This window comes from Polypterus senegalus, chromosome 9 (assembly GCF_016835505.1).
Source record: "Polypterus senegalus isolate Bchr_013 chromosome 9, ASM1683550v1, whole genome shotgun sequence".
Classification (NCBI taxonomy): Eukaryota; Metazoa; Chordata; class Cladistia; order Polypteriformes; family Polypteridae; genus Polypterus; species Polypterus senegalus.
In genome coordinates this window covers 42,938,239-42,961,136 of record NC_053162.1, presented here as the reverse complement: position 1 = coordinate 42,961,136, position 22,898 = coordinate 42,938,239, and the positions used below count along the sequence as shown (strand labels likewise).

Sequence of the window (22,898 nt, the reverse complement as noted above, 5' to 3'; positions counted from 1 at the left end):
TGGCCTTTAAAACCGCCATCTTGTCAAACCAAAATCAGTTTTATTTTGTACTTCAACCTGAACACAACTCATCAAAACTTAACGTTTTGTAGCCAGGGCACAATATATGGGTAGCTGTCTTTCTTATCACAGTGGCGTAGTCAGCAGGATGCAAGTACAGAAGAAACCGGAAGAGGACCTGAAGGATAACCAGATGGGAGAGTACCAGGGCTGAGTTTCTGTGTGGGAGGTTTGTCCCGTGGTTCAGAAAGACCCGGTGCAGGCTCCGCTCCCATTACAAATGTCTGGGCTCTTAAAAAACAAATGGTTTGGGGCAGCCACCCATATATTGTGCCCTGGCTGCACAAAGTTACATTTTGATGAGTTGTGTTCAGGTTGAAGACCAAAACAGAACTGATTTTGGTTTGGCAAGATGGAGGTTTTAAAGGCCATGACAGGAAGTGATGTCATCTGGACAGGAACCAGAAGTGACATCTTCAAGACCGGGAATGACGTCATCTATGGGCCTGGCCCTGGAAATGATGTCATCTATGTAGCCAGCACCTAGTGGGATTTCCCAGAGATAGCCTGCAGAGGACAGAGAGAGAAAGTTGGTGCAGCTCGCCACACCCTGGTCTGGAGTGGTACTACTATTACTTAGACCCTCTAGCTGCCTCCCAATCGCACGTGTGTGACACCTGATACAGTACATTGTTTTCTTATGCAAGTGCATTGTAATTTTATGAAGTCTGCACTGAACGTCTGTTTATGAAATTCAATCTGCAGTTTCACACCTTCTGCCTGTGTAAATGCTCACAATGAAGTGGCTCCCTAGTAGATAGCCTAACCTAATAAGAACTGTTTTCAAGGTTGTGAGATGTTGTGAATTGGGAGGATTCTTGAAATGGAAAAACAGATTAAGAATTAAACACTTTGATGATATATACTACAATCATTGCAAACTGCAATTCTCTCATTTTGAGTGGGGTCAATTACGAGCATCTTATAGACTTATGGAAGTCATAGAGGAAGTGATGATTTCCTAAAGACTTCCAGAGATGTGTTTGTATGGGTACACAGCTGACTGGTAAACTGAGCTTGTATTCAGCGAGGCCAGTACATTTCTCAGTTATTCTCCATAAGCTTGGATTCTGTTATCATCTTCTGTTAGAATGATCAGCTTGTGTTTAAATGCAGCAGATTTTGAGCAAAAACCAGTGAATCAAATTGGTGGAAAGGATTGCAATTTTCTCATGAGTCAAAAAAAAACCTTTTCAGGCTAACACTGAAAATAAAAAATGGCCAACAGTGTACATGTAAGAGAGTGCATTGTAAATTCAGTCTGTAGTTTTATTCTCATCCCCTTCCCCAAACAGCTATTACTGCTGTCATACTGATCACTATAGTCAAGAAGTAAAGGATGCACGTGAACCTGTCCACCACATAAGACACCATCTGCCACTCTGAGCGAGTCTCTTCATCTTGTCTGATAGTGGCCAACTGCTGACGAATCATGGTGACTTCAGAGAGCAGTTTCCTCCAGAGCTGGACTTGTGCATTGCTGTCCACATTCGGTTGTTCTTTCATTGTTTCTGATAAATTATTTGCCAGTTGGATGTCTAGAAAAAGTTAAAGGAAAAAATGAAACTGCCAAAATGTAATACATAAGGCAAGTCTGATTTATAGCATGAAACGAGCAAAATATGAAATGAGACTGAATACTGAAAACAGAAATGGTAAGAATTGTTTTACACTTGGAATTTTCTAACTTAACCAAACATAAATATTTCACAGTCACACAAATTAAGGAATAATGGCTTGTACACGTCTTTCAATATACTTCCATATAAAATTCATCTTACAGAAATTGCATAAAGGGTTAATAAATGTCAAACACCTGTTCAGGCATATCAGGAAATCCAATATAAAGGTCAAGTGAACAACAAAATGTACTGAAAGATGACTAAGAAATCAGCAGATGTCCAGTGAACAACCAGACTGGGCAATTGTTACATACACAGAAATTTCAAGGGTGGTGGCTAAACCCAAAAGGTATAAGAAGTATCAGAATATAATAAAATAGACTTTTATTTTATATAGTTGGTTGCATTGCTATGTAAATTCAGTTGCTTATAAAATAGATTTACACCTTTAATATTTCACCATGGGCGGCACGGTGGCGCAGTGGTAGCGCTGCTGCCTCGCAGTTAGGAGACCCGGGTTCGCTTCCGGTCCTCCCTGCGGAGTTTGCATGTTCTCCCGTGTCTGCGGGTTTCCTCCGGCGCTCCGTTTCCTCCCACAATCCAAAGACATGCAGTTTAGGTGGATTGGCGATTCTAAATTGGCCCTAGTGTGTGCTTGGTGTGTGGGTGTGTTTGTGTGTGTCCTGTGGTGGGTTGGCACCCTGCCCGGGATTGGTTCCTGCCTTGTGCCCTGTGTTGGCTGGGATTGGCTCCAGCAGACCCCCGTGACCCTGTGTTCGGATTCAGCGGGTTAGAAAATGGATGGATGGATGGATATTTCACCATTCTCATCATGCTGTAAAGAATGCTCCCTCCTCAGCTTGGTGCTGCAGGTGCAATAACCTTTTCTCCTGGCTGATTACTAACTAAACGCTTTTACCAGATTTGTCCTGTAACAGGGTAAGTTTCTTTCTTTAATTAAGACTAGGGGGCTTTGCCCCCTGCTCAATTTGCTTACCAAACCCCAGCCTGCGCTACGCGCTAGCCTCTTTGTGGTTCTGCCGTTTGGGTATGGGGATGCGGATGTACAATTAAAACAGGTTTTTATTTTCATGGGAATTGTTACATATGCATCAATGCAACCTATAACTGCCCGTGATTGAATTGCATTTCTTTCTCTCTATTAAATAAAACTACTTTTTCGAATGTTTGGCTCCGAGATTTGTTAATTGTCAAAGCAAAAGCTATTCTAACCGGAAACTGTTAACGTTTTAATACAAATGGCATATCAAGATCTCCTTTGTTGTCTAAAGTTATCCGCGGAAGATGTACTACATTACCTTTCTTGGATACATCCTTCTTTCCAAAGTAATTTGTGTGTTGTAAGATTGGACGTTGTTAATGGTTGTAGATATTCTTTGGGATATTGTAAGATGTTGTTTTCATCTTCTCCACGATCACCACTAACTGTTTCAGCATAGTCTACTGATATGCATTTAACCAATTTGATGTGTAACCGATCAACATTTCTGTCATTAATTCGTTTGACTTGCTTGTTTCTTGGTGCTAGGATTGCACGTGTACTCACTTTTTATGTTGATAACCCTTTGTGATGAAATTCTTCAATAAGATTTGGACATAACACACATCTTCTTTAATTGGGAACTTAAAGTGAGGAAAATGTTAAAATGTATAAGAGCTGAGAGCGCAGGAAGTGTGTCTGACAAAAACATTCACACGAATGAGAGTTGAGAGGACCGTGGTCTTGTTTGAAAATGTTTGAGAGGAGGGCATGACTTGAAAAAATCTCAAGGCAAAAGTGTCATCTCTCGGGACTTGAAAAAATCTCTGTTCCAATAAGTCTTGTCTCCAAAAAGATGTTGCATCAAAGGATTTTTTTTATATAATAGAGAGATTTGTCCTGTTAGAGGATAAGTTTCCTTATTTAATTAAGATGTTAATTTCTACCACACATGTGGAAAATAGATGTTGTATGTATATTTCATAAATAATATGACATACACACAATGTTTAGTTTTATACTGTAAACACCCTATTAAGGAATATCCGGCCTATCTTTTAGTTACTGTATTGTGCACCTTATGGACTTCCAGAATAGCATTACAACATTTTATCTCAACACTGATTATTTGACTTAATCTTTACAAATTGCAATCTTACACATTGAGGGTATACTGTGTTAAGTCTTACTTGTAAAAGTATTATTGATTTCTGCTGCATCTCCACTACCTACAGGTTGGTGTTTCACCAGCAAAATCTTTGCCAGATATGTCAGCACCCATTTCTTCAAAAAAATAGGGACACTTTTCCGCATTGAAGATAATTCCACCATATAAAGAATGCTAATTGTGGCAAAGATGCTGATAACCATCAGGGCAATGCTGAGTGAAAAGAAGACCCCTGAAATGATAAATAAAAACAGTGTCAAAAAAAGTTGTACAAATGTGTGAAAAATGAAATGTTCTTACTTTGTAAGTCATGGCAGGGAGTGGTATAGGGGTGTGCTATCAACAACAATCTGGCACTGGAGTGCTGTTAACATTGAAAATACATCATTGTTTGAATAAAACATGGAAAATGTACTATTCACACGTATACTCACACACATACTGTAAGTTAATGTTTAACATGGATATCTTGCAATCGTAAATGGTCCTAATGTCCATTGTAGAAAATTAAAAACAAATAATTTATGTAGATTTTGGTGTTATGTGCATTTAGAAGTCCTGGAGGACTTAAAACAAGAAGTAGGGCTGTCAGCTGCAGCAGAAATTTAGCACCGTATAACTGTCAAACCAGAATTTAGTACACCTTGAAAGCCTTATCCATCTATTCACTTTCCAGACATATTTATTCCAATTGAAGATAATGGAAGCCAACATACCAGTGTCAAGGCTATGGCACGACCCAGACCAGGACAGAGTGCCAGCATGTCTCACATATATTCACTTAGACGTGCACCAACCTATTCCAGACCAATTTGCCTATCAATGTAAACTGCACAGTTTTTGGGATATGGAGGAATCAAGAGAAGCTGCAGCCTTAGGAAAAGGTTCAGACACCATCCAGACAGTGCCCATGCCAGGATTTGAACCCACTCAGTTGCTGCTGTGGTGCAGAAGTGCTGAACAGTGTACCACTGTGCCACCTCACCATGGTAGGTCTTACATAAAGTAAAACATAAATATAAAAGAATATACATCTTCTAAATCTAATTCTCAGTTAGAGGATCTGTACGAAGCTTTTTCAAAACCTGGCAGGATCTAATTAATAACATTTTAGAATAAGCATTTAAGTTGAGGAAGCAGGCTCTCTGCCCTCTTTTACTCCTTTTATCTTTATTCATTTATTTACTTATTTTCACTAGCTTAAACTTTTACTGCTGGCCTTAACTCTCTTTCTCAGGGGTGGGGGTTGATTTGTTTCGAACCTATTTTTGTAAAACTTGAGTTAGTTGTATAGAATGTTACTTGATTTTAATAAAATCAATAAAATAAAAAAAAAAGAATATTGAACTTCAAACTGTAAGTCCTGTTACTGTAACATAGGATTCACAGCAAGAACCAGCTCTGGCCAGGGCTCTGTTTCATCACAGGGCACATTCATGTATGTAAGCCTCTTGCTCGTGTCTGAGCGCACAACCACACCATGCTGGTTTAGAGTTGCCCATTAACTAAACACGCATCTCTGAAATAAACGATAAAAAATGGAGTACCTGAAGAAAAGCCATTAACATCCTAAAGATGCCTAGGGAAGGTAATTTGGTAACTCTAAATTGGTCTATATGATTAAATGTGAGTGTGTGTGCCCCTTGATAGATTGGGTTCCTGTCTGATACTAGTTCTTGCTTTGCACCCAGTTTACTGGGAAAAGCTCAAACCGTTGCATCCATTAAGAGGATTATGTAAGTATGATAGTGGAGGGATTGATTTTTCAGCCTGTATTGTGAATGGCTAAGAAGCAGAGTTGTTCCAGAACTTCAAAAAGTGGGAATTATATTCTGTTTTGTAGCATCTTTTAGAACACAGACACGCATAGTGGACTGAGCACGTGTTACAAATACATTCAAGGAATAAGTCGTGGTGGTCATTAAACTCTGTGGGCCTTGTCCTATAGATCACTGAAGTAAAGCCCTAGTGAAGAGTTCAAGGAATTGTGCTATAGAGGCAAGAATTCTGTGCAAATACATAATTCTGGTATTTTTACCATTATCAGAAAAGCATATCAGATATATTATTAATATGTGTATTTGTTAAACATTTTAAGTATGTGGTGGAATGGTGTACCTCATCCCTGGCTTGATTCCTGGCTGTCATGGCTTATGTGAGTGTGGTGCCCCATTTAGGGTTATTTTGTTCTTTACATCCATTTCTGCTCTGATGGGCTTCAACTTCTCAAAACAACCGAGTGAGAAAGCAGGTTCAGAAATTGGATTATGAGGTATTTGAGCATACAGTGTCATAGGTATAAGGCTGGTACAAGGTAGTGGTAGGAACCATCTTAAGTGGTGCCCAACAAGTGGAACATCATATTCCCCAGAAAGCTAGAGGGAGGCACTTCAGCAGATGTCTGGGATTATTGGCCATCTGCTAAGAGAGAGAGATAGAGAGATAAAGGCCATGAAGGGCTGACAAAGAAGACACAGAAGCTCTTAGCCAAGGTGTGTCAGCACAGGTCATGATCATAACAGCATTTTTCCAATTTAAGCTTAAGGTCATAGAGAACTCATCAGATGGTACACAATACTGTGCCTGACTGAAAGGCGTGGGATCATTTGGCCCATTTAAAGAAACAGACAACAGGAGACATGGCCCTTTAAGAACTACTGAGGGTTCGAATGAGCAGGGACTCAAGACATCCCTAGAGGAGGTCCTATCCTGGTGGTCATGTTGCCAGAGTGTGTCGTCTTGACCTAAGATGTGATTCTGGGAAGTTTTTTACCTCCTGTGTGCAATGGTTAGACAGTCTAAAACTGGGAGAATGCTCGGCTCAATGACTTAACCAGATGGAGGATGAAGACTCACTGAGACCCAAAGAAAGTGAGAAGGGAGTTAAGAAGGGAGATCATTTAAAATGGGATACTTCAGAGATGTGCATTTGGATGACTCACCTCACCAGACAGACATAGATTATATTTACAGTATTTACAGTTGGTGTTGAAAATACAGTGAAACAGCAGATTCAATGCCTGGTCTTTTCTTGTGTACTTTGTGTGCTCCTTATGTTGATTTTTTACTATGTATTATTTTACAGTAAACACCCCAATTTTGATGGACTGTGCCTTGTCCTTGTTCTTGTCATGGGGAGACACCATGAGGAAGCTCCTCTTTCACAAGAATTGTCTTTACCTAACAAAGGTGTACTGCTAGTACTTGGCAGAAGGTCATTCATGATCAGTAGCAGCACAGAAAATCCGAGGACAACTGTGATCTTGAATCCTAATCTTTCCCCTCCGTTAATGGGAATAAACATGCTGGCAAAGTCGAGGATGATGAGAAAACATGCTGGAACCACCAGATTAATAATATACAGCACTGGTATTCGCCGTAGGTTTAACTGGAGAAAAGAAGAAGGAAAGTTATGGAAGATTCATGCTCTCTGCTCACATCTGGCCTCATCTAAATCTTAAAAGGAAGCATTAATAGTTTTGTATGACTTTAATGAGGACACCCACATCCTGCTTAAATGCTATTACTATTTATTTTTTACATCTGTTGTTTTAGCAGGTGTGTCTCTGTTTGCAGCAGTTTTTCAAAAAGGAAGTTTTCTAATTCAGAATAATGACTATTTACTTAATGTTAAGACTGCCTGCTTTATGGAAAAGCAGTGTGTTGTGTAAACCTGGCACAGACAGTTAAATGCCTCTAAGACAAATCCATTCATCCATTATTGGCACAGTGAGCGTGCTGTACGATTAAGGCATATGGGAGAACTTACTTTGTATCTGACTTTGCTAAATACTTCCTCTCCAAATGTCAGATTTTGGTTACTGACTTCAATACTCTGAAGATCCCATTCTCCTCTATCAATGTAGTGCTGGTCAGTAAGCTTCTGTACGGTGGTGGAATTGGATGCAGCTTTCACAATTATTTCCTCCACTATAATAAAAAGCACAAGCAATGCTATACATTTTGTGAAAATGGTAGGAGCTTTCAAGCAGAAGGAGAAAAGGAAAATCCCCCGACTGGATGAATCTTATTTTGGGTTTACAGAGTGACTCACCTGTATTTACATAAGGGCCGAATGTTAAAAAGCATGTCTGCCTATCAAATGGAAACCCATATGCATCCATATTGCAGCTGGTGACAATCCTCCAGGGCTTGGACTGAGAAACTGTTCCATCATAGTTTATTTCTAGAAAATTGACTTTGATGGATAAATCCTCATCTATGCTGCATAGAGAAGAGCAAGCTGTTATGCCAATAATATAATTCAAGAATTAAAGCTATTCCAACCTGAGTAGTTCATGTGATTAGCAATTCTCAGTTTACAAGATTGATACAACAATCAGTCACAACATTAAATCACCTGCCTAATATTGTGTAGCTCTCCCTCATGCCACCAAAACAGCTCTGACTTGTCGAGACATGGACTCCACTATACCCCTGAAGATGTTCTGTTGGTATCTTGCACAAACACATCTAGCTGCAGATGCTTTAAGTCCCGTAAGTTGTGAGGTGGGGTCTCCATGGATTGTTTTTCCAATAAATCCCATAGATGCTTGATTGGATTGAGATCTCAGGAATTTGGAGTCCAAGTCAACACCTTGAATTTTTTGTCATGCTCTTTAAACCATTCCTGAACAATTTTTGCACTGTGACAGGCTGCATTACCCCGTGGAAAGAGGCCACTGCCATCACGCAACACCATTGCCATGAAGGGGTGTATGTGGTCTACAGCAATCTTTAGGTAGGTGGTACGTGTCAAAGTAATATCCACATGAATGCCAGGACCCAAGGTTTCCCAGCAGAACACTTCCAAAAGATCATCACAATGCTTCTGCCGACTTGCTTTCTTCTCATAGTGCATCCTGCTGTCATCTTTTCTCCAGGTGAACGACGCACACACACCTGGCCATCCACATGATCTAAAAGAAAATATGATTCAAGACCAGGCCACCCTCTTCCATTGCTCCACAGTCCAGTTCTGACACTCATGGGCCCATTGTAGGCGCTTTTGTAATTGAACAGGGGACAGCATCACTACTCTGACCAGTCTACAGCTATGTAGTCCCATGCACCGCAAGCTGTGAGGCACTTTTTGTTCTGACACCTTTCTCTAATGGCCAGCATTAATTTTTTCTAGAAGTTGGGCTACAGTAGCTCTTCTGTGGGAATGGACCAGACAGGCTAACCTTTGCTCCATACAAACATCAATTAGCCTTGGTCACCTATGGTTCACTGGTTGCCCTTCCTTGGTCCACTTTTCGTAGGTACTAACCACTGCATATTGGGGACACCCCATAAGACCTGCCATTTGGGAGATGCCCTGGCCCAGTCATCTAGACATAACATTTTTGCCCTTGTCAAAGTTACTCTGATCCTTTTACTTGCCCATTTTTCCTGCTGTAAGATATGGCCGGCCATGTACCCTGGCCAATACCCCCAAGCCGCCAGGTGGAGCACACCTTGCAGCATGGAGGTCCCCAGAAGACCAGCAGGGCATCATGGACAATGGAGTTTTTATGCACCTCCCTGATGGATGCCATGGGGGCCACGAGAGGGAGCTGCAGGGAGGACCGAAGAGTTCTTCGTGCCCTATGACCCGGAAGTTCGTCATAGGAAGAGCGACGGGCTTCCGGGGTGAGAAAAAGCATTGTTTACCCTGACCCGGAAGGAATAAGGACTTGTGGACTGTTGGATTGGGAACACTTCCAGGTCGGGGAATATAAAAGGACTGTGGGAGCTCCCAGACGAAGAGCTGAGTTGGGAGGCAGGGTGGCTAAGCGTCTGGGAGACTGGAGGATTTGGCTATTGGTTATTTGAGTATTGTTTGTTTATTGGGAATTGTGGAGAGGAGCGTGCTTTGTGCACATTATTATAATAAATAATAATTGGACTTTTATCTGGTGTCTGACGTGGTGTCTGAGGGTACAAGGGTGCAAGCAATACCCTAAATCTGTCACACTGCTTACCTTTAAGAAGTGACTGTTCAATTGCTGCCTAATATTTGTCACACCTTGACACTCTAACCAGATAATCAATGTTATTCACTCCACCTCTTAGTGGCTTTAATGTTGTGACTGATCAGTGTATGTCGCCAGTCACAAACTGTACAATAAGAATACACGGCCAGTGCGGAACACGCCCAGAATGATGAAAATCAATAACATAAAAACAAGAAATATCAGACCTGCAGAAAAACAGAAATCCATGTAAAAGTAATTAGAAACACCTTGCGCCTGTTGTTCCAGTGTAAGTTACTACTGCACTGTTACCAATTACAGTATAATTACTTTATTGCTCGTGGTAAAACATTATGTTATATTTTTACAGTAAATGATTTTATCTCCTATTTGTGTTGCTAATCTCTGTCACTGCGTTGAGAACTTCCTGCTTGTGAATTGCTTGAGCTAAGATCTTATTCGCCTTCTCTCCAAGTTCATAATAATGATGTTGTGATTTAAAAATGAGTTGTTCTGTTTCTTTTGATGTCAAGAGATTCAATTCTGATTGTAGAACCTGTCTTTTCCTGTCAAGTCCCTAATTTGGAGAACTGGCAAATTCTCAGTCTATTTTGGAGATCTCACTGATTAACTCTGACGCCGTCTTGGTTTCCAATGTGTTTTTATGGGAAAGTTATGAAATAATCTGTCCTCTTAAAAATGCCTTCAGAGTTTCATAAAGTATTCCTGAGGAAACCTCTGAGGATGCATTTGTCTTTAAAAGATAATCCATTTGTTTGGAAGTGAATTCTGTAAAGTTCACGTCTGCTAATGACAGGGAATTAAGGCGGCATCTACAAAATGAGTGTGTAAGGCTCGAGCTCCAAACTCAGATGGGCTTGATCAGTAATAACAATAGCATTGAACTTACAAGTTTTGATAGTCGGCAATAAATTATTATTGATAAAGAAATAATCAGATATCAAGTAACTATGATGTACTGGTGAGAAGAAGGAATATTCTCTTGAATTTAGATTTAAAAATATCCACGTGTGTATCATTATAGGTAAGTACACTTTACCCTTTTTAATTTCATACCTAGTTGTGTGCTTAGCCTTATGTACGCAATAACAGTGTTTAGTTATACTGTTGTTAAGAGGAAAACTGCTGTGTAAGTTGACTGAAAACACAGACATTTTACATAAAGTACACTAAATGTTTTCGTTATTCAACTAAACACTTTTCACAGAAACAAGAGCAAATGACTCTGAATTGCTATATGTGTTGCACTTTTTATTCTGCTCTATGGTAATATACAGTATCATCAAGTCCAGATATGCAAAGACATTCAAAACATGCACAGTATCTGCAGATAGCCTGACTTAAAATGTTGTGATAAAACCAAAGCCTCCCATGCATAAACATTCACGTTGTTCACCCTGTACATTTATTTAATTAACCCACGCAAAGTACAATAAACAGTTGCTTTCTAGATATGACTGTTGTGTGCTGCACCATAAATTGTTTTTTTTTTTTTTTTGACAAAGATGACCGTTTTCATAAATGAACCACAAGTTTACTTACTTTTCATAAATATAGATATCAGGCATCCAAAGAATGTCCAAGGGGATCTTCATTTTTTTTATTCCACAGAAATCATCTGGATTCCAAGAAATAAAACTATTTTTCCAAGTCTACAAATAAACAGCAATAAAAGCAATCCGTGATTTATAATAAGCAAATGTAGGGAGAAATATTAGATTAAGCTCTAACACTCACCATTTCAAACCACACTATACTTGTAAGTCTTTGAGTCTTCCCATCCTAGAAAAAGCATACATGCAAAGAAACAGCAAGAGAAAAAATAGGAAAGAAAATATTATATTATAGAATTACATGTACAAAATGTGTAGAAATTTCATTTGAATATAATATAATATAATATAATATATACTGTAATATGCTACCGTGACTGTTTGTTTCTCTGTCCAGGATTTTAAATCACCTGTAGCTTATAACTGTTTGACCTATTAACCTGAAATTTGGTGCACATATAATAACTACGTGATATCGGCTATCCGCGTTCGGTGTGATGATTGACCTCCAAGGTTATTCCTCTTTTTCTTTTTCTTTTATTAATTGTAGAATCAACTCTCGCCAGCGCCCAGCAAGGTGGCAGTGTGGCACATGCGTATGGGCGCCGTTCTCATCCCTACTACCTTTGCCGTCACTTCCCCTACTTCTTCACATCTTAAATCATTCTTGAGACAGATTGAAGACTTAAGTGCCAGCTTAAGTGAAAAAATAAAGAAAACTTACTAAGTAATTGCAACACAAAAACTGATTTAATCAGTTTTAACGCGAAAGAAGAGAAGAAGCGGACCGCTAGGGTGGAGAAAAGAAGAGCTGCTCAGGAAGCAGGAAGCACATCAGCCTCTGAGCAAACAAATGCTAAATGTACAGAGAAAGAGTAGGAAAACTATGAATACTCAAGTCAAGTGCATAGAGAAAACACTAGAAATCTGATCCAATCCACATGGCACAACTTATTATATAATGTAAATCATGCTCACCTTCTATAGTTTTGCTAGTAGTGCTATGTGCTAAATTGTAATTTTAACTTACATACCATTAAAATCTAATCGCAGTTGCTAGCATTCCTGCTACTCTACTTTGACCGTCAAACACAAAAACAACTTTTGCTAAAAGTTCAGAGAAAGAAGAATAATTCATTGTTAGAAATCATAAGTATTACTGAAATTCTGTTATTCCCATATGATCTGTCAGTGGTAAGGGGTGGCAGAGTGGTAGTGCTGCTGCCTCGCAGAAAGGAGGCCATGGTTCATATCCCAGGTCCTCCCTGTGTCAAGTTTGCATGTTCTCCTTCTGTCTGTGTGGGTGTCCTGTGGGTGCTCTGGTTTTCTCCCGCTGTCCAATGAGATGCAGTTTTGGTGAAATGGAAGTGCTAAATTGGCCCTAGTGTGGGTGGGTGTGTGTGGTCGCTCTTTGACAGACTGGCACCCTGTCCAGGGTTTGTTCCTGCCTTGCACCCTGTGCTAGCTGGGATAGGCTCCAGCATGCCTGTGACCCTGATCTGGAATACTGTAAGTGGGTCAGACAATGGCATGACATGGCTTTCTGCTCTTGATGTTCTACAGCATATTTAAGGATTATATAGTCTAGTCAAAACAGCAATAGTAGGACTTTGGTCCCTTCAGCAATACTGTAAAGATTAAGTGGTTTTTTTTTTTATTTATTTATTTTGCAAAATGTGACTTACAAGTTGAACAATGTTATCCAATGAGATATCCACTTCAACGTAAGTTGGATCTTGCCAGTTGCTAACTGGACGCACCATAAGAAAACGCTGCGTATCCGTTAGATTCAGGTATTCCACCAGGTCAGTGTAAGAGCAGCTTGTTGTTGCGAAGGAAGCACCTGGTAAAGAAAAAGAGATTACAACTGAAACACTGATCTATTTTATATTGCAGCTCATTTCATTCAGTTCAGTTTATTTTTGTAGAGATATCTCTTCACAGAGTGTAGGCGCAGAATGCTATAACAAGCTCTTAGGTAAAATGCAAGTATAGATTTTACAAATTACTAAATGCTGAAGTAGTATACATAAAGACACAGAATTGATTAAACACAAAAAAAGTAGGAACTGATTAACATACTTGGATACCAACAATATCTGTCCATGCATTACGGTCAGTTGAGAATGGAGAAGAGGAAAACAAAACCTCCAGGGGGTCCACAGTCAATCGTAAGTGTGAAAATAAAAGACAAAGTCGGACACAATTATAGGCTTAGTCCACACTTCTACATTTTCTTTTAAAAACTGTGTTTTTAAATTAAAACAATCTCTATTCACACTAGCATTTTAAATCGTTTATTAAAGTATTTCCATCTATATTAAAAGAACTGAAAATGCATAAACCGTAATTGTCTGCCAACAATGGGCATGCAAGCAGTATAGACGTCTTAAACTAGGCATACACTGTGCAGTTTTGGCACAATTTTTGTCCAATTTGCAGTCACTGACTGATTTTTCACCCAAATTTCAGTTTATTAGCCATCATTTTTGAGACTAGCCACAGTGCCTAATTGCCTCTCAAGATTGGGCTGTCGGACGATCAGAAGAAATTCTATCATGTCAGTCAGACCTGAACGTGCATTTGCAGTTTGAACACATATATGATACGTTGTACAACTGGTAACTCTAACGTGCAGTGTGAGGAGTCGTTTGACAGCAATTTTTACAAATTGCACAATTGTTGTAGCTACACAAAAGAATGTGTGGCCAATATGGAAATATTCAACTTGCTCTATATGAACTACCTTTGGTCTGTATGTTTTCTAGTTTTATGATCATTGTAAGCCATGAGTATTTATTGTTTAGTGGCACTGAAAGTGAAAGTTTCACATGAATAGCAGCAAGAGCTCAATCTTCTTCTTCTTTCGGCTACTGAGAACTGTAATATCACTGCCCCATTGCGAGAATACTGTACAGCATAGAAAGAGAAATGCACTAATAATAACAAAAGTCAAAAGTTGGCTACTTTTAAAAGATTTTGTGTTTTTATCTTTATTGACACGTGTTGCAGCTTTGGTTACTATGACTTTGGTCATAGTGGTTAGCATTGTGTCCTAATGATGTAAAAGTCCTAGGTTTAAACTCTGGGTCTAGTCACTGTTTTCGAGGGGTTGTGTTTGTTTTGTTTTTCTACTTGCACTCACTCAGGTTTCCCTCCTACAGCCCAAAGTTTTGTGTGTTTTTTGCCATTTCATATCCATTTTGCCGTCTCTATTCATATGTTTCATAGACCATAGAGGCTTCTTCCACTTGGCCCCATGCTACTGTACTTCAGATATGGTGTGAACATCTTTTCTAGTCTTTTTTGACCTCTCTCCAATGAACACTGGATTAATTAAGCACTCAGCCCATTGCTATTGCATGTACAGTTTCTGACTTGTCAGGTAAGATTCCACTAGGTCAGGGGTCCTCAATCACGGTCCTGGAGAGCCGCAGTGGCTGCAGGTTTTTGCTCCAACCCAGTTGCTTAATAAAAAGCACTTATTGCTAAAGTAACACTTCTGCTTCACTTTAGTGATTTTGAGCCCTTATTGCTTAATTTTGTCCTAAACAGCTATTTTAATTGCTCCTTATTATCAATAACATGCAAATGACAAGAGAGAGCAGCATTTCTCCATTTAGCTTATTTACATTTACACCTGTGTGTATTTATCTGCACTATTGGGTTTAATTAAATACTTGGAAGAAAAATGAAGAGAAAAAAGTGGAGGACTGAGAATTACTCGTCCATTTTAGCCTTCAAATCATTTGCATGATAGAAAGGGAAAGAAAATCTAGGATATGAGAATGACCTGACATAGCAGAGTTAATTTAATTACATAGCTTGTTAGTGCTTTATTGACAAGAATTGCTTTCTAATTAAGCAACCAGGTCAGAACTAAAACCTGCAGCCACTGCGGCTCTCCAGGACTGGGATTGAGGACCCCTGCACTAGAGCACGGGTGTCGAGCTCCAGTCCTGGAGGGCCGCAGTGGCTGCAGGTTTTCATTCTAACCATCTTTTTCATTAGTGAGCCGTTTTTGCTGCTGATTAACTTCTTTTGCCTTAGTTTTAAATTAACGTGACTCAGGCCCCTTAGTTGTCTCTTTTTCCTTAATTAGCAGCCAAACAATAATGAGACAGAAAACAAGCCACCGCATGACCAGCTCACCTGTACCCATCACACAATATCTCAAAATAAAGAAAAGCAATGGTATCGGTAAGGTTGATCTCTCGGGTCACCAAAACATTTTGACGGTGTTCTTAGAAATTGGAAATGTCTGCTGTGGCAGAATGAGAGCAGCAACAAGCCATGGAATTAAGTAACAGGTTTAATTAACAGCAAGAATCAGCTTCTCATTAAGAGGTTGGTTGAAGTTTGAAATCTCAGTTTAGCTGGTCATCTGTTGGCTCGTTTCACATCTCATTTCTGTTTGGCTGTCATTTAATGAAGAAAGGAATACATTTCAGAGGACTGAATCCTTAAAAATAAGGCTATTAAAATTCAGTTCTATTAAAAGAAGTTAATCAGCAGTGAAAACTGGTCACTGACTAGGAAAAGAGTTAGAATGAAACCCTGCAGCCACTGCGGCCCTCCAGGCCTGGAGTTCGACACCCCTGCACTAGAGTTACCACAGACACCTTGATTATCCCCCCGACTTATACTGGTTTTTACCTGATATGCAGTTTTCTGAGGACTCTTTGTAATGAAAAGCCTGTCCAGAGCAGGGACTGATATTCACATGAATGAGGTACGAGGTATGAACAGGACCCAGCTGGAGGAAACATAAATACATCCATGGGTCACTGAGGAAAGATATCCCAACAATGGGCAGTTTTCCCTGCTGTTAAAGAGAAACTGAGACTATAAATGAAATACCAGAGATGGCCTGTGCTACTCCTAGTCACTTTGAAGTATAAACTTACCCAAATATGCTTTGATTCTTGTTTGGTCTTGATGATGTGGTGTTAGTTGATGTCTGAAATAATCAAGACTGGAACTCTGTGGAGGGACATACTGTATATAACCTGATGCCTTCCTTCACTGCATGCCGATGGACTTTATTTGACTAACTGTGTGGCTCCAATGAACACCTCAGTGTCCGTTTAGGTGTGTGACAGGAAAAAGAGGCGAATGCTTAAGAAATCAGGTACTCCCTTTTGTGTTCTTGTTACTTTAGAAACTTTCTGTTTTTACATTGACATTGTAGAGTGCTTGTGATAAGAAGTAAAACAATTTCAATGACAAGTGATTTAATTGTATAACCCAATAAAATGTGAAAATAGCCTAAGGAGTTGAACAATTTGTATAGGCATTGTCGTCTGACCTGTTTTGTTGCAATTTTTTAAAGTTGCCAAAAGCGTTACTATATACAACAGAGCATATTATTTGACTATTTTCTAAACGTACATGCACATGTACTGTAGGTATTCATTTTACACATAAAATGAAACTTAATTTATAGTGATCCTGAAATACTGTCTAGAGTAGTGCTTAAAATGAAAACAAAGAATTGCTGGTACTCTCAGTTATTGTCGTCTTCTTGGTACTCCTCTTGATGTGTTATAAATATAGCACAATTTCTTAATTTGAGTTTTTGAGCATGGTGATATATGGATATTGATTTGATATCGGCAGTGGCAAATTCAAGAAGGTTGTTTCATCTAATGCTAACTTGATGTTTGTGTAAAAAATATGGCAAATGTAAGTTAACAAATACAGTATAACATTAAATACACAATGACAATATACTGGCTTTTTTTTGTTCAGTATTGGAGCGTCTAGGCTTGGCATTATCAACTGATGCTTTTATTTTATTTTTAATTTTCTTATGTAGCACTTTTACACAGCCTTCCCATCCTGCATAGCGCACATACTGCTGGGAAGAGTTTAAACCCATGATTTTTAAACTAAAATGCAGCAGTGTCATCCACCATTTAAATAATATCTTCTCCTCAATTGCTAATAATTTAAAGCAAATGGCTTTCCTTTAATATATAAAGGATTGTCCTAATTGTTTGATTGCCCAGTTTTCATTCTGTTTCAGTGTATATCATGTTATTTTTTCTAAGCACAAACAGTTAAATACTGTATAAATAATAAATTAATAAATTTCATACTCACAGAACATCTGAGCCTATGCTTGAAGTCTTAGGCACAAGGCAGACCCCAGGCCTATACTTCACATGACTAACTCACGTATACATCCACACAGGATCAGTTTGAAAGCACCAACTAACCTAAACTGCATTTCTTCAGGGATATGGTAGAAAAACTGGAAGAACACCCAAAACGATATGGGGAGAACATGCAAAGTCCACACAAACAATGACCAGATGTTAGAATATTAAAACAAATTTTACAAGAACAGGACATTCAGCCCAAAAAGCTGAGCCCGTTTCCAGTGAAAGTTGGACTCCGCCAGGGCTGCCCTTTGTCACCAATTCTGTTCATAACTTTTATAGACAGAATTTCTAGGTGCAGCCAGGGCGTTGAGAGGGTCTGGTTTGGTGGACTCAGGATTGGGTCACTGCTTTTTGCAGATGATGTTGTCCTGTTTGCTTCATCAGGCCGTGATCTTCAGCTCTCTCTGGATCGGTTCGCAGCTGAGTGTGAAGCGGCTGGGATGAGAATCAGCACCTCCAAATCTGAGAGCATGGTCCTCAGCCAGAAAAGGGTGGAGTGCCCTCTCAGGGTTGGGGGAGAGATCCTGCCCCAAGTGGAGGAGTTCAAGTATCTCGGGGTCTTGTTCACGAGTGAGGGAAGAATGGACCGTGAGATCGACAGGCGGATCGGTGCGGCATCCGCAGTGATGCGGGCTCTGCATCGGTCTGTCGTGGTGAAAAAAGAGCTGAGCCGTAAGCCAAAGCCCTCAATTTACCAGTCGATCTATGTTCCTACCTTCACCTATGGTCATGAGCTATGGGTAGTGACCAAAAGAACGAGATCACGAATACAAGCGGCTGAAATGAGTTTCCTCCGCAGGGTGTCTGGGCTTTCCCTTAAAGATAGGGTGAGAAGCTCAGGCATCTGCGAGGCGCTCAGAGTAGAGCCGCTACTCCTCCGCATCGAGAGGAGTCAGATGAGGTGGCTCGGGCATCTGATCAGGATGCCTCCTGGACGCCTCGCTGGTGAGGTGTTACGGGCATGTCCAACCGGGAAGAGGCCCCGGGGAAGACCCAGGACACGCTGGAGGGACTATGTCTCCTGGCTGGCTTGGGAACGCCTTGGGATTCTCCCTGAAGAGCTGGAAGAAGTGGCAGGGGAGAGGGAAGTCTGGGCCGCTCTACTTAAGCTGCTGCCCCCGCGACCCGACCCCGGATAAGCGGAAGAGGATGGATGGATGGAAGGAGGACATTCAGCCCAAAAAGCTCAGAAATTCTATTAATGTAATTTCTCACAAAATTACATGAAATCAAGTTTAGAATGTCCCCAAAATACCACTATCCACCACACTACTTGGTAAATTATTCCAAGTGTCTATGGATGTTGATATAAAGAACAACTTTTCAAAGTTTGTATGAAATTATGCCTTAACCAGTTTTTATCTGTGTCCCTGTGTTCTTGTTTAAGAGTATATTTTAAAATAATAGCTAGAATACACCATGCTAATTCCTTTCATAATTTTAAACACTTCAATCATGTCACTTCTTAATCTCTTACTTCTCAGGCCTGGAATTAGCCTTGTCATTCTTCTCTGTCCTTTCTTTAGCTCCAACATGTACTTTTTGTAATATGGAGACTAGACTTGCACACAACACTCCACATGAGGCCTGATAAGGTCATTAAAAAAAAAAAGGGGGTCCTTTCATCGGATTGGCTGGCCGAGCAACGTTTCAGCCGTGGAATGGCCAAATGGGGAGGCAGCTTGATGGATGAGGTCTCCAGGACTCTAAAAATATCCAAATCTTATTATGTGATATCATCTACTGTTAAATTCTGCTCCATACTTCTAAAATCTTTATTATTATGCTGTATTAAGGATTTGTTCTGTTCTGTGTATTGTGTTGTATTGACCCACTTCTTTTGACACCCACTGCACGCCCAACCTACCTGGAAAGGGGTCTCTTTTGAACTGCCTTTCCTGAGGTTTCTTCCATTTTTCCCTACAAGGTTTTTTTGGGAGTTTTTCCTTGTCTTCTTAGAGAGTCAAGGCTGGGGGTCTGTCAAGAGGCAGGGCCTGTTAAAGCCCATTGCGGCACTTCCTGTGTGATTTTGGGCTATACAAAAATAAAATGTATTGTATTGTACTGTATTATTTAGTGTAAGTATAATCTCCTTTGACTTGTTACTCAGCACTTTGGGTAATATAACCTAACATCCTACTAGCCATCTTAAATGTTCTATCTAGATGTGGAGACTGAAGAGTTCACTGTAACTCCTAGGTCCTTCCTAAAAGATGTACAGTACTTTGAAGTTTCAGACCTCCCATTGTGCATTTAAATCTAACTTTGTTGCTTCCTATTTGTAACACCTTACATTTATTGCATTAAATCTCATCTGTCACAAATTTGCCCAAGTCTGTATTCTGCCCAGGTCCCTCTGTTCTGATTTGGTACATTCTACATTATCTGCCATTTCACCAAGCATGGTAATATTTAGCTTGTTATATTATATATATATATTCATGGCATTCGTAGTCTGAATCACAATCTGATTGTATGGGTGGCTACCTACCAGGTAACACTTGTGGTTGGTCTGCAAGTCAGCAAACATCCACCACGGTGCCCTGTTTCATTTGCGAAAAGCAGATCATAGAATGGTTGAATAGTTTACTGTCAAATAATGCTATATATATATATATATATATATATATATATATATATATATATATATATATATATATATATACTGTATATATATATGGGATTTGAACTTATGACTCTGGATCCCATGTGATGCACTGGCAGGATGCCCAGGGTTTGTTCATGCCTTGCTGTTATAGGCTTGAGCTTTCCCGAGACTCTTCTCAAGCTAACTGGGATTGAAAACGAATGAATTGATGGACTGACTCAGGATCCAAGAGGCAGAGAAGCTAATTACTGTGCCACTATACTATGTTAAACTATCTGCATTTTTATTGCATTGGAAAGCTGTAACTTAAAATCACAGAAATGTTTTTGGCATTGAACTTTGGTGCCAGCCTGCCCTAAATGGCAGGAACAAGCATCAGGAACAGTTATTTCAATGTATAGCATTCAACTGTTTAATGAACAAGAAGCTCTTTAAATGTAATCTACTTTCTGAGGGGTGTGGAAAAACGCACTTCAATCTATTTGACACCAAAACGATTGTTAAGAAGACTAGAATTTGTTAACAATTGATGCAAAAAAAATAAATGATCAAAAATAGCTTTAACAGTATAGCAAGCTAGGGTTTTGTAATTCAATCAAATTTTGCTCTGAATTATTTCACTATCATTTTACTCATGCTTTCACTATATTTAACAGCTCCATCATAATACTTAAAAAGTCAATTAAAATTAAGTTTCTATTCCATCAACCCTATTTAATTACATTTCTAGATCATGTGAAGTACGGAAATAAATTGAAAATGTATTAAACTAATTAAGTACCAGGACACTTACCAAGCCTTGTAGAGAAAAGTATCAAGGTGAGGAGTAATGTTTCCATTATTGACTTCCACTTTAGTCAGTATGAAATTTAGTTTCAAAATAATACGTGCTTTTCAAGTCTCTGGTTATTTAAAGCTTGCCTTCAGTTTGAAAGGTGTGGTAGCAAATGTCACACATCTGTGGCTGTTTATAGATGATGTAAGGCTACCTGTAGCTTTTTTAAATATATGTATAAGAGGCAGTAAATGTGTAGTTGGCACACAGGGTAGTGTGCAATAAAGAACCAATGCCCTGAGGCTAAAGAGTCACACCTACCCTACCAATGCTGTTTAAAAAACACTACTCAAATTCCAGTTTCCATTGCAAAGTGTGTTAGAAACATAGCAGATAACATCTGCACGAGGCAGGTGTTTAGAAAAAAATGAAAATGGGTACCACAAAAGTACAGAGGTTAACATTTTATATTGGCTTGCTTGGGAGTGGGCTTGAGTGAGTCTCATCCATGGTGGGTTCTTACTTTGTACCCAATGGTCCTAAGACAGAGTCCACCCCCAATGATCCTCAGTAGAATTAAACAGGTGTGATGTTATGTTAAAATGAAAATCAGGTACTCCTGTTGACTGAGAAGTGGGTATTAGCCTCCCTACATTAGCCATTTTGCCTCATGTCATTTCATTGGAGATGACAGAAAACAACAAAGTTCTGCTTCAGGATTGGTCATATCTTGTTGTCCACCTCAGTTTCTCCAGATGTTTATCTCATAGGTCTGTAACAGCTAGTGCTGTAGTAAGTCTACTGAATTAGTGTTGAGACCAACTTAAGTGGCCACCTTGTACAAGTGGTTAAATTGTAGTTCATTCTTATATATCGCCTTTTTCAATGGTTGGGTTCAGAGATCTGCTGTGTTCAGTTTAATTTAACTAAACCCTCTATTACACACTACAAATTACACAGCACCAACTACACTGGTTTTATTTATATGGTGATCAGCATTTGCCTCTTGATAGCCCTATTCAGGGGTCACTTCGGCCTTTTCCTAAATTTCAGGAGGCAGACTGCTGTTTTAAGAGGAATTGCCAAAAAAAAACCATATTCACCGTTTCATATAATTTATACAGCCCGGAACCAATTAGTTGTAGTAAAGCACAACAAGCACAGTTAAAATGTTTCTTTTTCTCTCTGAGAAAATGTAGGCATTTGAAGTGTGGGGTTCATATCAAGGATTGATATAGGCTTCATGCAAACCTGACCTGAATAATTGAGATAGAAAAACGATGGATGGGACGATTTACAAAAAAATAAATAAATAAAAGGTAAATATGAATAAACAAATAAACTTGGATTTTGTATACCTTTTTCTGTAGTTTCAAACACTCTGTTTCCCAAGACACTCACATAAAATAAATGATTGCACAAATCAGCTGAAGTAAAGGAAAAAATTAAACCTTGCATTCATAACTTTCCTTGATTATTTTTTGGCATCTCAAAATAAGCATGAGGGGTTTGAAAGATTCTTGGGAATGAATGAAGCAGACAAATATGACACTTTCACTTCTGCCTATAACCCCATTCTATGTTCCAGGTAATTTGGCATTAATACAGTATAATAAATAACGGTCAAACATTTTACAACCATGTAGAACCCTATGTAGTCTATATAGGTAAAGTGACCAGAATTTTTTTGGGCCAATCCGGGGACATCAGGGTTGGGGCTTTAGGAGCGTAGACTACATACAAAGCGAAAGCTTATCACGTGATTTCTTGCCAAAGTTGCAGGATGCGGAAAGTATAACCTCTGTCAAAACACCGCGCATGCGTGCCGAGTTCAAATTATCCTGGTGATGAGATACATTCAAAGAAGTGAACCAGCTGAAAACGGGGACATGTTTCTGAGTGGGGACAGTTGTCCGAAAACGGAGATTGTCCCCGGAAAACGGGGACGGATGGTCACCTTAATATAG

At 39.4% G+C, this 22,898-nt stretch overlaps 1 protein-coding gene across 2 annotated transcripts; it reads right to left on the bottom strand.

Annotated features, from left to right (window-relative positions):
• Window positions 1–631: 631 nt before the first annotated feature.
• Window positions 632–21,076, bottom strand: LOC120534942 (5-hydroxytryptamine receptor 3A-like). 2 transcript variants are annotated; one of them, XM_039762447.1, is made up of 10 exons: window positions 20,950–21,028; window positions 16,038–16,137; window positions 13,067–13,224; window positions 11,566–11,610; window positions 11,371–11,480; window positions 7,905–8,074; window positions 7,620–7,780; window positions 7,031–7,238; window positions 3,873–4,082; window positions 632–1,598 (listed from the first exon to the last, which is right to left on the bottom strand). In XM_039762447.1, the coding sequence occupies exons 3-10, from the start codon at window positions 13,142–13,144 to the stop codon at window positions 1,336–1,338; spliced, it is 1,245 nt and encodes a 414-aa protein (XP_039618381.1). In that variant the 5' UTR covers window positions 13,145–13,224; window positions 16,038–16,137; window positions 20,950–21,028; the 3' UTR covers window positions 632–1,335. The 2 variants fall into 2 exon arrangements, with proteins under 2 accessions (XP_039618381.1, XP_039618380.1); XM_039762446.1 differs by lacking the exon at window positions 16,038–16,137 and having other exon boundaries at window positions 20,950–21,076.
• Window positions 21,077–22,898: the final 1,822 nt, after the last annotated feature.